Below are 18,137 nucleotides of genomic sequence, written 5' to 3' on the forward strand. Positions count from 1 at the left end.
TTATTTAGTTCTTTGTTGATTTCTTACCCTTTCCATACAGGGTGTACCAAAAGTCCGTCCCACCCCTGCTAATTTTTGAACGAATTGAGCTAGGGTAATGAAACTTTGGGAATGTTCCTATCTCAAAGGGAACCATATTTTGGGGGGGGGGGGGTCAAAATTTTGGTCCCCCCTCAGGGGGGGCACGGGGGGCCCCCAACTTTTTTTTTCAAATGGCAACCCTTATCTTGTGATACATCATTCGAAAGAGCATAAAAAACTAAGAATTTTGGCGCAAACCGCAAATCAATATCTTTTTTTTTGGACCGAGTTATGATAGGTCAAAGGTCAAATTTGACCTATTTTCACAAAATCATAACTCCGGTTCAAATTATCGTAAAGAAAAAAATAAAACGGTAAAATTTACCAAATTGTGTCCGCTTTTAAGTAAAAATTGCAGAAATCACTTCGCTGTAATTTTCAGGGGGGGCTCGGACCCCCAAATACGTCAAATCAAAGGTCATTCAAATTTCCCGCGAAAAAAGGAGATTTCCCCTAGATTTGCCTCCACATTATCTCAGTAAGGTCAAAATTAGTTCAACATTACGTTGGCAAGTCCCCAAATTTCGGGAAAAGTTAAAAAAAAAAACGAAATTTAAGGTGATTAAATTTGACCGTTTAAATTTCGTTTTTTTTTTTAACTTTTCCCGAAATTTGGGGACTTGCCAACGTAATGTTGAACTAATTTTGACCTTACTGAGATAATGTGGAGGCAAATCTAGGGGAAATCTCCTTTTTTCGCGGGAAATTTGAATGACCTTTGATTTGACGTATTTGGGGGTCCGAGCCCCCCCTGAAAATTACAGCGAAGTGATTTCTGCAATTTTTACTTAAAAGCGGACACAATTTGGTAAATTTTACCGTTTTATTTTTTTCTTTACGATAATTTGAACCGGAGTTATGATTTTTTGAAAATAGGTCAAATTTGACCTTTGACCTATCATAACTCGGTCCAAAAAAAAAAGATATTGATTTGCGGTTTGCGCCAAAATTCTTAGTTTTTTATGCTCTTTCGAATGATGTATCACAAGATAAGGGTTGCCATTTGAAAAAAAAAGTTGGGGGCCCCCCGTGCCCCCCCTGAGGGGGGACCAAAATTTTGACCCCCCCCCCCAAAAAGATGGTCCCCTTTGAGATAGGAACATTCCCAAAGTTTCATTACCCTAGCTCAATTCGTTCAAAAGTTAACAGGGGTGGGACGGACTTTTGGTACACCCTGTATAGATTCCATTCAGGTCCATGCTGAGCAGTGATTTCATTAATATAGCATGGGGAAGGTTAGGGTGTTCCTTATTTTTTGAAATTTTCGTATTTTTAGGAGGTCCTGTTCTTGAAGTTGATGTGTGGATAGATTAGAAGCCTTGCGCAAGGAAGAAAATTAAAAACAATTTTTACCCGCTGCTCAAACGAATTAAGTAATACAGGTTGAAAGAGCCGTATGCAAAAACGACATTTTTCGCCCCCCCACTAAAACTTATTCAAACTTCGTCTATCAGTTACTAATATTGGAGCGCTTCTTTCCCCAAATTTTCAGACCCCCAAAAAATTTTGGGGGGGCGCTAGGGGTGGTGGAAGTCAAAACCTGTGACCCTCGATATCTTCCGAACGAAACAAGATATTGAGGCCCGGTTTGGACGAAAAATCGTCTAAAATTGCATACTTTAAGATTCTAAAGGTCAAAATCCCAAAATTAAATTTTTAACTTAACTTATGTGCTTTTTTTCAGTTTTTGAGGAAAAACAATTTCTTTTAAACAGATTAAACTGAAATTTCACATTTTTTGATTTGAACCAAAACCAGTTTTTTAAATTGTTCGTCTTTTTCCGCATCCAACGAGTGGTCGTATAAGCTGGGGAACCGAACGGTTCCGGAGTTATGATCGATTGAAGTTTCCGCTCAACGCGCGCCGACCGATTTTCGCGCGCAAAAAAGTCGGATTTGACTGTTATTAAATGGACGGAGTTAAACAGAAAGGAACCAAGCCACATCGGGATCGAACCGAGAAAAAGAGGTTTAAAGTTTAGCTCCTGCATAAGACTCAGTGTAAAAGATAAACTTCAAGTTCAATTTCTGCAAAATTTGCTCCAACAAACACTTTGAATTTTTCGCGATCGATAGTAGAGTAGTGGTTGAGTTCAAAACCTTTCATGACTCAATTTTTTCCAAAATGTGGGTTGGTTCCTTTCTGCTTAACTCAGTCCAAATCAGATTTAATGTTCAAACTGAGCAAAATGCATTATTAGGGACCCTTGAGGGTCGCTGAGTCCAGAAATTACAGATACTTCCAAAAAATTCACGTTTTTAAAATTACAGCTCCGTAGTGCTATTTTAGAGGCCCACTGAGCGCCGACCGGCCGCTCAGTGGTCCTGTACGGACCTGTAATTTTAAAAACGTGAATTTTTTGGAAGTATCTATAATTTCTGGACTCAGCGACCCTCAAGGGTCCCTAATAATGCATTTTGCTCAGTTTGAACATTAAATCTGATTTAATAACAGTCAAATCTGACTTTTTTGCGCGCGAAAATCGGTCGGCGCGCGTTGAGCGGAAACTTCAATCGATCATAACTCCGGAACCGTTCGGTTCCCCAGCTTATACGACCACTCGTTGGATGCGGAAAAAGACGAACAATTTAAAAAACTGGTTTTGGTTCAAATCAAAAAATGTGAAATTTCAGTTTAATCTGTTTAAAAGAAATTGTTTTTCCTCAAAAACTGAAAAAAGCACATAAGTTAAGTTAAAAATTTAATTTTGGGATTTTGACCTTTAGAATCTTAAAGTATGCAATTTTAGACGATTTTTCGTCCAAACCGGGCCTCAATATCTTGTTTCGTTCGGAAGATATCGAGGGTCACAGGTTTTGACTTCCACCCCCCCTAGCGTCCCCCCAAAATTTTTTGGGGGTCTGAAAATTTGGGGAAAGAAGCGCTCCAATATTAGTAACTGATAGACGAAGTTTGAATAAGTTTTAGTGGGGGGGCGAAAAATGTCGTTTTTGCATACGGCTCTTTGAGGTTTTTATACAAAATAACACTGCTTCCCCATGGAGAACGCCGATTTACGGCCCCGAAGCGCGAAATATTCGGCCGCTAGGTCGTATCTGCAATACAAAAGCCGCAAAACATCCGAGAATGGCGCGCGCAACGAGAGACACTAAGCGCAAAGTGCGCCCTCCACGGCTAGTATCATGTACCTAAAACAGGTACCTAGGTGTAAATATGTTAATTCTTACTTTACAAGTAGAATTAAGAACCATCGATGATAGGAATAAATCGGTAGAATCAAATACATCAGTAGGAAGGTGTAAAATAGGTTTCCACGCGGTGACCTCTTTAAAAGGTACCTAAGTAAGTAGCCACTCTCTCAAAAAAGAAGAAAAAAATCCTGATATAAGGTTTTTCAGATATTCACTAGCATTTTAAAGCTTTGAATTTGGCTTTTCTACTAATTCACGTATGAAAAGAATTTTTTCAAGCCTCAATTAACTTGCGAAAGCTGACTCAAATCCTAGGTCCCACAAAAAGGCTTAAAGGCAAAAGGCCTCTTAATGAGTTTTAATGTTTTAGAATTACGCTCTATCTTGAAGTTTTCAATATTTTTTCTTGTAAATTATATTCAACACAAGCGTAATAATTCTCTGCTTCATTAAGGTAGGGCAGTAAATATCGAAAAAATCATCTAGATATGGGTAAAATTTATCAACTTGTGATTTCCAGTAAAGAAAGAAACAGCAGAAAAACCTAGCAGTAAAACAAGGAAAGAATACTCGAGGTAAATAAAAAATACGATCCTATACCAGTACTAGAAACATGTATTTTATGCACATCAAATACTGCATTTGTTTAGAGGTGGTGGGTGGAAAGAAACAAACTATGTTTTGTGAATTGGTCCATATTGTATTCAAAAAATGAAAGGACACATTCACATTACAAGCAATTGGTCGGCCGACGCCATGATGAGTCTTTCCCCTCTCGGGGCCGTGTTGCCAACCTGTTCTGGTTGACACCAACCCAGGCTAACTAACACCTCCCCTTTTTCTATTTTTGACTTATCCTTTACCCCCTTTTTTTTGCAAAAGACAACGAAGAAATGGAAGGAGCAGAGTTTAAGTCAAAAATATTATAGAGGAAGTTATTTCTTAGTAAATTGAATTTAGAGTAATGATTTAAGAGCAGTTTTAAAAGAATTTGACAATTAGCAATTGAGGAAAATTGAACTTGTACTACATGCACAGACAGAAATTTAGTGCTTAGTCACAGTATTTAGCAGTATTAATTTGCAGTTTTGAAACCAATGAACTTGTGAAATTTCAACTTAGAAACAAAGATTAACAACGCACATCTAAACGATCTGCACAGTTCTGAAATCGACTACTATTTTAGAAATTAAAAGTACTCAAGTCTCAACTTTTTCGTTCAAATTCAGATTGAAGTTACTAACTTGCAGTTATATGGTGAAATTGAGAAGTGAAGAGAAGAATGAAGGAAGTGAAAAATAGAGAGCAGAAGTGAGGAGAAAACAAAACTGATTGTGAGAAAAATCAGTTACTGGAAACCCTATATTTAGTTTTTTCGTAAGGAGAGAGTTAAAGGAAGAATGAAAACATCAATATGTACTGCACAAGATTTGTCAAAAGTTAAAATTTAAAATTATAGAAGTGACTCTTTTGCATAAAAGGAATTAAAAATGAGTCAGACCAGTTTCGATGCTTGCTTCCATTTCAAATGCGGTTATCTGAGAGAGAGTATTAGAGTAAGTTTTAGAACCGGTTTGAGCCATTCTTAATTTCTGTTTTCTTTTTTATTTCAAGCAGCTTATACAATTCGGAAATGTTTCATTTTTGAGGTAGAAGAATATTTTTCAAAAAGAGTGTAAGAAATAATTCTATTGAATACCAACATAATTGCTTACTTACAAATCAACAGTCTTAAGATTCAGTCTTACAATAAAAACATGTATTACAAACTTGCGCAGCTCAAGATAGCTGGGAGCTTGTTTCTAAAAAGGGGAACTTCCCAAGTAGCCGCTTCCGATTAGGCTGAAAAATTTCGTACAAACTCTTTGGATGAATCCATTAGGACTGTGTTTTTTTGTTTTTTCCGCGCCTCGAAAGCACCCCCACATAATTCCGTCCGGTCCGGTTTTGGCCGGTCCTATGCCTCGCCTAGCCCTCCCGGCGCGCACTGTCAATGCGCGCTCAAGACCGGACTTTGCAGAATGTTTTGAGGGTGTTTCCCCAGTGCATTGGAAGAAACAAAAATACGGTCCTGATGGATTCATCCAACGAATTATTTCAGCCCGATCGGAGGCGGCAGCTTCCGCAGTTCTCCTGCTGAGCAGAAAAACAGAAGTGTTTCCCCTGAGGCAGGATTCATGATACAACAGGGTGAATAGAATTCATTCGACTAGCAGCATCTAAGGAAAAGCAGCGACAGGTACATGCAGTTACTGGACACTCTAAGTGATCCCTGCAAAAAAAAAAAAAAAAAAAAAAAAAAAAAAAAAAAAAAAAAAAAACCATAAAGAAGTTGACACTTTTAAACTGCCACAAGATGAAAGTAGTTCCATGCGTCTGTACCAAGTTAGATTCTGTTCTACAATACAAACACAATCTTCAAGGATCAATTTGACTACATTACACAAAGAGCCAACATTTTAGCTCATACAAGAAATAAACATTCTGATGTTAGGACATTAATGACACGTACACACACACACACCCTTATCCTCATGCACATAGCTAGCGATCCTTTCTTCTTTTTAGTCATCACTTATGCCTATTTTTAGCTGATGATGTCATTACAGCACCTAATTTCGGATATTTTCAGCTGCTTTTGACCATTTGCCGTTGTTTTTGGCTGAATACGTCATCTGAAAACCTATGGATGATATCATTGGGCGACTGCTCCCACAGCTATCAGTTCATCTGCAAAGCCCCCATTTGTCACGGCGTTTTCAGCTCAAAAAAAAAAAAACACATAATCAGCACCGGAGTTGAGTCAACTCGACTCAAAATTCCAAAGACATTGAATAGAGTAGACTGTGCGCTGTGAAATGGAGCGGTGGCCACTTCTGTTCCATTCGCATGCCGAGCCGACCGATGAGTGCGGGAACACCGGAACGGCACCGGTGAGGTAAGTGAGCCCCAGCCGTCCCCAGCTCGCGGTAAACGAACAGTGCGCTTATACGAGGTTGGTACGGTTCGGCTCCGAAATCTTTAATTATTAATTGATTAGAGCGAATATTTTCGGCTGATGTGTTTTTTAATTTTAATCAAATGTCTCTGGGTGAAGATGTGTTTTAGTTTTTAAGATTAAACATCACACAACTCTCAATTAATGGTATGCCTACATGAGCAAATTCTTGATGAACCGGGCAAGAGACAAGAATGATTATGTCCCGATGATAATTTTTAAACTTTGACTACATTTAGCCTTAAGGAACTACTATTTTTGGTTCATTTGTTTTATTACCTATCTACACAGGAAACCAATACACGACACAACAACGGATCATGAACTAATGGCATATTTTGTTCTTCCTAAAATGAGCCAGAAATAGCAGTTCTTTATTGAAAATTGTAGTCAACTTAGTGTCTTCGATTTCAAAATAGTGTTGTTTCAGTCTGTGATATTTATTTGTGATAAATGTAATATTAAGTAAATGCCCTCAGCATTTTGCTGAAAACATAGCATAAGTGCTGTGTTTTTTTAATTGTGTAGAGGAAAGTAAGGACATGATAAAAACTCATTTCATAGAATTCACTGCACTGCAATGTGCAGAAAAATTGAGGCACTGGGTGCAAGAATGGCACTTCTTGGTTGCGGTGGTTCAAAATCTCTAGGTACTAATATTTTATCAATGAAGGAAATTCATGGATTTCGTTGAAATTTCTACTGAGTTATTTTTCATAATTCTGCAATTTTCTGTGAAAAAAATCCTTGAAATTTACCATTAGAAACTACTCTACTAAACAAATGTGAGCGACATAGATTCTGGAACATCGTTAAAAAGAGGTGCGTGCCCTTCTCGAGCGCAGCGACTTAATCACAGAGCCGCCTAAAAATGCAAAGGAATTAAGAGCAATTACTTATACCCATACTTTTGAAAAAAAACAGTATCCACGATCGCCAGTCATAAATAAGTGACTGAAGTATTGATTTTGAAATTTTTGAGCAGATTAAATAACATTAAGTTGCGACTCGCAAATTAGTTTGATAAGAATGCTTGAACATTATCTTTTTCAGTGGAATAATCTTAAATCTCGGTACTTTGAAACTGCCGAGATCGTTGCCCCTCTTTTGCAGCTTTTCATTAATCTTTCTCTTAGATCAAGATGGACAATAGCTTTAAGTACCTCTCTTGTAACTTTTATATGCCTTTTTATGTACAATACATAACACTAATCCTCGTTTTTACCCTTGATTTATATGATTGGCCTCATTTTAAATCCTTATTGTACCTTTTACGAAATTACTTCTTGTCCACGCCGTCATCTTTACAAGCTGCACGCATTATAAGAACATCCGTCTGATACGCAGGTCACTTTCCTCATATTTTCATTTATGAGGCGTTTTTTCCAGTCAGTAATGACTGTAGAGAAACGAAAATTGTTCAGAGTAATAGTAAATTTCATGCTATTAACATGTGGTCCTTGTAAATTTTGCCGAAAAATGAAGTGGAAACGAGTAATTCGCGAAAATCCGAGCGCGCAACTAATTTTTCCAAGTACGCGCAACGCCGGGTCATGCTGTGTGGGGCTCAGTCGCGAGCTCCCACCCCGCCCGCCCATTACAGAGTCCCGCCGAAGTTGCCTCGCTCAGCTGACACGGCGGAGATAGGGAGTGCACGGTCTACTCTATTCAATGTCTTTGCAAAATTCGAGTATGTATACCTTCTAGGCCTCCAGGGGTACAGTTAGACCCCCTAGAAAGTAGAAAGTTTATAGTAGTTAATTACAGCTGCCAGAGTAATTTGCAAAGCTCTTTAAAGCAGAGATTTGTCTTTCTGGTCAAGTCATTGAAAAAAGAGAGGTGAAAACGAATTGCGTATCATAATTTTTTTAATCTTGACTAAATTGATTCTTGATTAAAGTTTCGAAATGCGAAAACTTACTTGAACCATTGAGTCATATGTAATGCATGACCACCATGTCTGCAAGTCTGACACCAAGTGAACCATGAGGAGAATTCTGATAACTTTGAATCAAACTTATTGTTAGAGACGGCTAATAGACTGTTAGGGCCAGAGTAACAGGATGCTGTGCCCATATTGACTAGACAGATTGCGCATCTTGGTTGTGGTTTCCTGCAGTTCGGACAGCAAGTTATCTAAACAAGAAAGTAAAAATAGACAATAAAAAAATGGATAATGAAGAACTAGAGCCAATCGATGATAAACATGCAACACCTGAGAATAATTTAGTAACCATTGATTGATAAGATTAAGGTGGAAAAAATTATGGTGTGCATAAATGGGGTGGATGACTTGATTCACTACGTTCTTTGTAACGTGATTGATGTTTCTGTTTAAATTGAAAACAGAAACTTGAGGCTGAGGCAGATTAAGTTATTCTTGGCAAGTCTGAAAAATTTCCCCGTCATAACATTATTGCTCCGTGGGCCAGCAAGGGGTACCTTCCCCCCCCCCCCCCCCAGGGAATTTTGAGGATGGTGATTTTTTTGAAGCTCTCAACTTGTAAAACAAGATTTTTTATGTGTACGCGAATTCTATCGTGGTAGGGGGGGGAGGGAGAATAAGCCCCTTCCCCCTCTACACCCCAAATTTGCTCAGAACGCTGACTTTTCCGCGAATTTTCTCATTTTTCTAGGAAAGGTTTGTTTTAGGGCAAATCTCTACTTGACCAGTCTGGAAACTGGACGAAATTGCAGATTATCCTTATCAAAAAGTAGGCATGGATTATATGTAATTCAACAAAGATCTGTACATATTGATAGTGGATTACTATTCTCAATATCCAGAAATAGCAAAAATCAGTAGTACTAAGGCCAGTAGCCTCATAACACAGGTAAAATCTATATTTGCTAGGAATGGAATTCCTGAAATTATTTTTTCTGATGATGGGCCTCCATTTAATTCTGAGGAATGTATTAAATTTTGTAATCTGTGGTCAATAAAATCTGAAACTTCAAGTCCTTAGTATGCTCAATCCAATGGTTTAGTTGAAAGAACAATTCAAACACTGAAGAAAATGTTAAAGAAATGTGTAGAATCAAAGCAAGATCCCCACATAGCTTTGTTAAATTTTAGAAATTCAGCTAAAGGCAAAATGCCTTCCCCTGCAAAACTGTTAATGTCGCGTAATCTAAGAACAAAAATGTATGTTGATAAATCTAGACTAAAACCACAAGCTGTCCCATATGAGAAATTTCATAACTTGAAAACTGAGCAGGTGGAGTAAATGAAAAAAATATCACAAGGGTCATAGAGAATTATCAGAATTCCAAGCAGAAGACGAAGTATTCTTTAAAAAATTATGGAAAGGTGCATGGGAACCTCGCAAAATTGTTTAAAAATGTCAACAACCCTGATCTTATGTAATAGAAAGTAAAAATGGAAAACAATACAGGAGAAATCGATTATTTATCAAACCTAGAAAAGACTGTCAGAATGAAAATAGTCTAAATGGCGGTAATAAAATCTTGAAAAAACCTCAAACAGAGGACAATAAAGATAATTGCATCGTGGTGGAAAAACAGCAGAAGTACAAAAACAAAGGGCTTTAGAAAATGAGTTAGAAGAAGATATCCAATTTTCATTTGAAAGTCCAAGTACTTCTCAAATTGATCGAAATTCTGATAATGATCAACAAGAAAGCATTAGTTCAGATTATCAAAGTCCAGTTGCTCAAAGTTCAAATAAAATTACCAAGATTCCAGAAAGGATCATGTAAAATCACGAGGTAGAGGTTTAATGCGAGGCAGAATAATTATAGAAGAGCAAAGAATTAGAAAACCTCCAAATTATCTTAAGTATTATGTAACTAAGTAAAAAAATTAGAGACAAATTGTATGTTTAAACTGTGTCAAAAAAAAAAAAGGGAGTTGTTGTAATAGTGAAATCTAGTATTAGTGTAGTCGGGGTGGCAATCACTGTAATGCCACACCTGAAAGGATAGTGCGCATGCGCATGGTGAAGGTTATCTGTTATCAGCTGCTGCAGCCGGAATGGCGTGTTCCTAATTAAGTCTTGTTAATTAGTAACTACGAATAAATAGCTACTTCCTCAAAGTGCGTTCATTCATTTATTGAACATAACAGGTACTAAACGGTTAGGAATACGCCAAACGGACGAAATTTAATGGCTAAGGGGTCTTAATTCAGCAAAATTTATTGGAATTGACTATTCACGCTCACTTTCCCGACATTACTGTAGATGGGCCATTCTGGATAGAGTACCTTTCAAGGGGGAATATGGACAACTCGAAAATTTGGAGGTTAGGATTGATCAGGTCATGTGGCTCTTGGGGCCCATAAGGGGAGCCAACCTATAAACTCGAATTATCCAGTGGTAATAATTTTCACATTTCAACTATTTGAAATTATAAAAGCACGTATAAAACTTTGATTTTGCTTACATTTTCTCAGTTTCAAAGTTATAATCCTTAAAGAAGCTTGTTTGTAATTCGCTGTCCATCATATTGAGTGATCTTCCACATGCATAGGTTGACAGCTGCACTCTTCTAGTGATTTTCGTCTTTCACGTTGTCGCCCTTGTGGGCCCTAAGAGTTACATAAATCGAGCTGTCCATACTCTTCCTATAAAGGTACTCTAATTCTGGTAGGCGCTTCCGACTATTTATCAGGTGAAAATAGGTCAATAGTGCTTTAGTCGTGCACGATACGTCAAAAACGGACGAAATTTTCACCCTAGAGACCAGCAACTTGACAAAATCCGTAAGGAAACATGTGTTTGAACCTTTCATGTAATCTATTAAAAAATTAAGTCTTTTAGGCCTATCTGGAGTACTTGAAGGTCAATTTGATGCGCAAAATATTTGGTACTTCATATTAAGCCTATTGGACACCGTTTTTTTCGTTGATATGCGTTATCCCTGTCAAAGTAGAAAATTTCGATCCACCCTACTGCCGGCCCCCCCTCCCCTTACGAGAGATCAGGCCGTCCCTCGAATGGAAAATATATGCTCTATCATTTTAAGAATAAACAATTTTACGATATTACAAGCCTTCTCCTTGTTATTGGCGACAAAACGCGGCGACACGGTCATTCTCGCGGGAATTTGAGATATTTTGACATAGTAGGGGCCCCCCCCCCCTCATTTTGGGGTTGCTGCGGGTCATGACCAACGTCACTCACAACTTTTAGAAATCGAAATTTCATGAGCTTTCAGATTGGTCAAGTGGAGATTTGCCCTAAAATAGAGCCTCCCAAAAATGGGAAAATTCGCGGTAAAGTCGGAATTCTGAGCAATTTTTGGGGGGGTATAGGGAGGGGGGGGCTTACTCCCCCTCCCCACCACGATGGAATTCGCGTACACAGAAAAAATCTTATTCTACTAGTTGACAGCTTCAAGAGAATTACCATCTTCAAAATTCCCAAAGAGAGAGGGGGGGGGGGGCTCACTCCTTGCTACCCACGGTCTATATCCTATGTTACATGAAACTAAATTCCCTTTTAATGAAAGAAGTATTCAACTGTATATGACAGCTAGTAAAATTGCGGCGCTTCAATCGAATAGCATTTTCATAATCCTTACACAATAGAATTTCATAAAATACCTATCGAACTAGAAAGATTCGTGATTTTTAATAGATTTTAAATTTCCTTACCTTCGGTTGTTAATACTTGAACATATGTTTTGATAGACTACTTTCCATTATCTTCAGGGAGCCAGTTGCGACTGCAATTTTAAAAATAACCCTTCAGCTGTTTTAATTAAGTTTCATTTTTTAAATAGAAGAAGGGAATTTAATCATTATAAAATTACCTTTAATTTGTTTGGAGTAACACCTAATCGAACGAATGGTCCCCTTCCGCGAGTAAGACCCTGCATATATGCAGAGATACTTTTACCACAAAAATTGCAAGAAACGAACACCTGTTGAGGAGGAGGTTTGGACGCATTCAAAGAAATATCAAAGAGAGCTCGCTGATTCCATAACCGCCAGCTGTCCAATAAATTGCGATAGCTGAAAAAGAAAATTAATGAGTTTAACTAATCCTAATAAATTAAAAAAAGCGACAAAATCATGAAAGTATACATATTTTGAAGGGCTTTAGATGCAATTCGGTAAAATATTTAAAAATTAAGTTTCAAAAATCTAACAACAGATAAACTAAAAAAAAAAGATAAAGAAAAAGCTCACAGGAACATAAAACAATGGAAACGGCTAGTGTTCTCATATGCTTACTAGCGAAATGCCCGTGACTGGAGTCACGGGTCTAGAGGCCGCTAAAATATCTATAATCCCGAAAAAATACTGGTAGGGGAGCAAGACATGCCATAAAAAAAATGATAAAATCGATAGAAAAATGAGTTGAGGGGAGAGGGTGATGGAGCCAACAGAAAAAATGAGCTGAGGGGGGGAGGGTAGAATTTTTTTTTTTTTTTTTTTTTTTTTTTTTTTTTTATTGGGTGAAAAAACAACAATTTACAGACACAGTATAAATGCTGGCAAAAAAATTAGAACTAACCTGGCAATGATTTATTTAAAAAAAGAAAGAAAAAAAATGTAAAAAAAAGAAAAAAATAAATTGAAATAAAATATCAGCTGATAGCAAACAAAGGTTACCAAGGAAACCAAGGAGTGGAACTTTCATAAAAACAGATTAGTAGAAAACAGCATAAGTAGGGCACTTACGTTAATTAGCGTTTACAAGTAAACGGTAAGTGCGATTTAACCAAAAATCTATACAGTTCTTTACAAGACCAAAATGGACAAAATTACAAAATTTGAATAGGCTAATGTAAATCTAACGATAGTTGTCGTGAACGAAAGAATTGACAACATAGGTCGGGTAACTATTATACGTGGGATGTCAGAAAATTGCAAAAATAGCACTTTTCATGTAGTCCTGTTTTCTTCCTTCATAATAATAGTCATAGGATTTCTTGAGAACATCTGAGCCGCTTACTTTAGCAACTGCTCACATTGGGACACATTTTTGACTGCAAATGAAGGTGAGGGGGATTTTCCATCAAAGTTTTTCCAAAAACTTTGAAACTTGCCTTGTCTCGTTTTGTCAAAGAACCTCTGTAAAAACTAGTTTTGCCTAGGAAATTCGCGTTTTAACACTTTAAAGCTTTAGACTCTAACATCTACATCCTTTAGCAGATGTGAAATGACATATTAAATTTAATACAGGGTTATCCAAAAGTCACCTACCACCCCATTAACTTTTTTCCTAATTGAGATAGAAGTTTGAAACTTTGGGAATGTTCCTTGGTTTAAAGTAGCAACTTTTTGGTCCCCCTTAAGGGGAGCGGGGAATAATTTTTTTTTCAAATGGCAACCCCCCTTTTGTGATACCTCATTCAAAAGATAATTAAAAAAGAAGATTTTTGGCGCAAACCGCAGGTCAAAATGTTGATTTTTGACAAAATGGCGGCCGGTCAAAGTTTAAAATGGCGGTAATTTGGCATCTCCGTTTTTTATCGGTGGATTGGTCTGAAACTCAGAATCCTAGGGTTTTTTGGGACGAGCTAAACGATTCTGGCATTGGTTTTCCAGAAATGTCAGTCCTTTTCAAAATGGCGGCGGTTAAAATGGCGGCTTAGAGCGGGAAGTGGATGTTTAGGCTGCTTATCGTCGGATTTGTATGAGACCTGGTATCCGGGGGTATTTCGGCACGAAAAGAACGAATCTTTCATTGGAATTTTGAAATTTTTAAAAACTTTAAAATGGCGGAGAAAAAATGACGGAAAATCCATATCAAGGCTGTTTACCGATGAATTTGCACAAAAGTCAATACTCTGGTGGTTTTTGGCTCGAAAAAAATCTTTCATTGGATTTTTGAAACACTGAATATCGTCAAAATGGTGGCGGTAAAATAACGGAAAATCCGCATCCACCATCGCCATTCGCATTTTTTCCGCCATTTTAAAGTTCTTAAAAATTTCAAGAATCCAACGAAAGATTCGTTCTTCTCGTGCCGAAATACCCCCGGATACCAAATCTCATACAAATCCGACGATAAGCAGCCTAAATATCCACTTCCCGCTCTAAGCCGCCATTTTAACCGCAGCCATTTTGAAAAGGACTGACATTTCTGGAAAACTAATGCCAGAATCGTTTAGCTCGTCCCAAAAAACCCTGGGATTCAGAGTTTCAGACCAATCCGCCGATAAAAAACGGAGATGCCAAATTTCCGCCATTACGAACTTTGACCGGCCGCCATTTTGTCAAAAATCAACATTTTGACCTGCGGTTTGCGCCAAAAATCTTCTTTTTTAATTATCTTTTGAATGAGGTATCACAAAAGATGGGGTTGCCATTTGAAAAAAAAAGTTGGACCAAAAAGTTGCTACCTTAAACCGAGGAACATTCCCAAAGTTTCAAACTTCTATCTCAATTAGGAAAAAAGTTACAGGGGTGGTAGGTGACTTTTGGATAACCCTGTATAAGTGTTTTTAGGGTTCAATACATGGTAGCAAACTTCACTTACTCTGACGAAAATAAACAAATGTGAGAATTTGAGAAGCTTGTAATCATACAGGGTGTCCTAAAAGTCCCTTCCATCCCCTCTAAAATTTTATCTAATTAATATTTTGAAACGAAACTTTGGGGATGTTCATTAATCAATGTTAGCTACTTTTGCCCCCCCCCCCTCCCCTCGTGGAGGGGGGATGCAGACCCCAACTTTTTTTTTCAAATGGCAACAAACCCCCCCCCCCCTTCTTGTTACACACTAATCGAAAGAGGATGAAAAAAGAAAATTTTTCGTGCAAACCGCAAGTCAAAATCTAAATTTTTGACAAAATGGCAGCCAGTCAAAATTCATAATAATGGAAATTTGACATCTCCGTTTTTTTTTGACAGGTTGGGATGAAAACTGGTACCCGGAAAAATATAAATAAGGAATATATAATATATATTCTGTGCTTTGCTGATGATCAGGTGGTAATAGCTTAGGACGAAGAAGATGCGAATTACATGACGCGCAAGTTAGTGGATGTATACCGAAAGTGGGGAATGGAAGTAAATGTGGTTAAGACGGAAAAGTTGGATATCGGTGGTGATCAGCGAAGCATTGAACTAGAGGATGGCCAGAAAATTCAGGACTGTGAAGAGTATAAATATCTAGGAGTTTGGTTCACTAAGGACGAAAATTTGGATCGGGCCATTGAAGATCGGAATGTGCAAGGCAGGAAGGCTATCGCGATTCTAAATGGGATTCTCTGGGACCTGAGTATCTCAAAGGAGACCAAAAAAAATTTACAGAGTCATCGTGAAGAGTATCGTAACTTACGAGAGTGAGGTCTGGCAACTCAAGATTAGAACTGAAGACATGCTTAGGGCAACTGAGATGGACTTTTGGCGGAGGTCTGTTGGGATATCGAGAAGAGAGCGTATCCGCCATGAAAAAGTGCGCGAGATAATGGGTGTGGAGAAGGACATCGAGCACGATATCAGATCCAACCAGTTGGTCTGCTATGGACATGTGCAAGGGATGGCAGACGATCGGTTGACCAAGCAGGTTTTCGATTGGGTTCCTCCCGGAAGGCGACGGCGTGGACGTCCTGTGAAAGGTTGGCGACAAGGGGTGGAGGAGGAGGTCAGAAGGTGCCGATTGCCTGATGATCTCTGGGAGGATAGGGGGCAATGACGATTGGGCGTCGCAGAGTGCAAGGCTGCGCTATAAAAGCGGCTTTATGTATGTATATATAATAAATATATATAATAAATATATACAGGGTGTTCTAAAAGTCCCCTCCCCCCCTCTAACTTTTGACCTAATTGAGGTAGAGATTTGAAACTTGGAGGGTGTTCTTAGATCAAAGGGAGCTACTTTTTGACCCCCTCAAAATTTTGGGGGGCCCCCCCTTGGGGGGTTACGGACCCTAACTTTTTTTTTCAAATGGGATGACCAGCTTTGTGATACCTCGTTCAAAAGAGCATAAAAAAAGAAAAAAATTCGCGCAAACCCGAAGTCGTTATCTCAAACCGTTTCAAAATGGCGGCCGGTCAAAGTTCAAAATGGCCGAAAATTGGCACCTCTGCTATTTGCGCATGGATTTGCTTGAAACTCGGTATCTGGGGTATTTTGGCACAAGAAAAACGAATTTGACGTTAGATTTTTAAAAAAAACCCTAATTTTTCAAAATGGCCGCCGGTTTAGGCTCGAAATTTTGACAAACTCGATTTTTTGCTAATGGATTCACCTGAAATTCGGTATCTGGGGGTATTTTGACCCGAGAAGAACGAATTCGACGTTAGATTTTAAAACAAACCCTCATTTTTCAAAATGGCCACCGATTAAAGTTCAAAATTGTCAACAATTGGCAACCTCGACTTTTTGCCGATGGATTCGCCTGAAACTCGATGTTTGGGGGTATCTGGGTGGGAGAAAGACGATAAGCTGAGAATCCTGAAGCTGAAGCTTGAAATTTAACAGGAATCCATCGGCAAAAAGTCGAGGTTGCTAATTGTTGACAATTTTGAACTTTAATCGGCGGCCATTTTGAAAAATGAGGGTTTGTTTAAAAATCTGACGTCGAATTCGTTCTTCTCGGGTCAAAATACCCCCAGATACCGAATTTCGGGTGAATCCATCGGCAAAAAATTGAGTTTGTCAAAATTTCGAGCCTAAACCGGCGGCCATTTTGAAAAATTAGGGTTTTTTTGAAAATTTAACGTCAAATTCGTTTTTCTCGTGCCAAAATACCCACAGATACCGAGTTTCAAGCAAATCCATGCGCAAATAGCAGAGGTGCCAATTTTCGGCCATTTTGAACTTTGACCGGCCGCCATTTTGAAACGGTTTGAGATAACGACTTCGGGTTTGCGCGAAATTTTTTTCTTTTTTTATGCTCTTTCGAACGAGGTATCACAAAGCTGGTCATCCCATTTGAAAAAAAAAGTTAGGGTCCGTAACCCCCCCCCCCAAGGGGGGGCCCCCCAAAATTTTGAGGGAGTCAAAAAGTAGCTCCCTTTGATCTAAGAACACCCTCCAAGTTTCAAATCTCTACCTCAATTAGGTTAAAAGTTAGAGGGGGGAGGGGACTTTTCGAACACCCTGTATATAATAAATCAGGATATATATTTGTAAATGTTAGTTCTGGAAGGGGGCACTCTATAACTTGGCCTCATATCCCCCTAACTAAAAGTCTTGTTAATACTAATACCACCATATTCAGTACATAAATTATGCTCTAGTCAGGACCGATAGGCTAAAAAATAAATGCTAACTTTACTCAATAACGATTATTTCTCATCTTTTTCAGGGAAAAATACTCCTTTTTAAGGCTTTAGCTCTGGTAGACGCGTCATTTTTGCAAAACTGACAATGGGGTAGCAAAGTGTAGTCTGGCAACCTCCAGAAGACAAAACTGTCATGAAATATAGCATTCCAATCATAGTTTGATTTTTTTCTAATTTTTCGGTTTTAAGGGTCTGTCGCCATCTTGGATTTGAGAATTTTGTAAAACTGAGGCCCAATTTGAAGTCAGCAATCCAAAAATCTTGGGTACCTAAAAGGAGGAGTATCGTTTTGGGCCTTTTCCGGCCCCACCTGGATTTTGCTGAATGTTTCATATTTTCAAAGTATTAGTCCTAGGTAGACTTTATGCCAAATATTTTACCGAACAGAGTTCATGCAAAGGTGCAACAACGCCTCAAACCCAGAATCTTGGCATCGAAAATTAGATATTTCGACGTGATGATTAATCTAATTTTTTGGCATTTTTGGCATTTTTGGCGCTTCAGGACGATTTTTCTCGAAAATTTGGCAACGTGGGGAAAAGTTACAAATCACATTTGGATTGCATTTTGCAAAAAGGAACCACTAGCATTGCAATGTTGCTAGGATTGTGCAACTTCTTTTGTCTTGGAGGAAAAACCCGATTATCCATTAATAGCTTCTATTTTACTCGCTAAAAACTGTAAATTTAAGACAAAA

The 18,137-nt window shown here is 38.2% G+C and overlaps 1 protein-coding gene across 2 annotated transcripts in view; it reads right to left on the reverse strand.

Annotated features, from left to right (window-relative positions):
• Positions 1–3,831: 3,831 nt before the first annotated feature.
• mio (GATOR complex protein mio) overlaps positions 3,832–18,137 on the reverse strand; it is a 79,205-nt gene continuing 64,899 nt past the window's right edge. For both annotated transcript variants that reach the window (XM_019055701.2, XM_019055699.2), the window contains exons 12-14: positions 12,007–12,208; positions 8,154–8,368; positions 3,832–5,506 (exon numbers count right to left, since the gene is read on the reverse strand). In XM_019055701.2, coding sequence (XP_018911246.1) covers positions 5,410–5,506; positions 8,154–8,368; positions 12,007–12,208 — 514 coding nt within the window. In that variant the 3' untranslated portion in view covers positions 3,832–5,409. The remainder of the gene's footprint in view (positions 5,507–8,153; positions 8,369–12,006; positions 12,209–18,137) is intronic.

Source organism: Bemisia tabaci, chromosome 1 (assembly GCF_918797505.1).
Source record: "Bemisia tabaci chromosome 1, PGI_BMITA_v3".
NCBI classification, from domain to species: Eukaryota; Metazoa; Arthropoda; class Insecta; order Hemiptera; family Aleyrodidae; genus Bemisia; species Bemisia tabaci.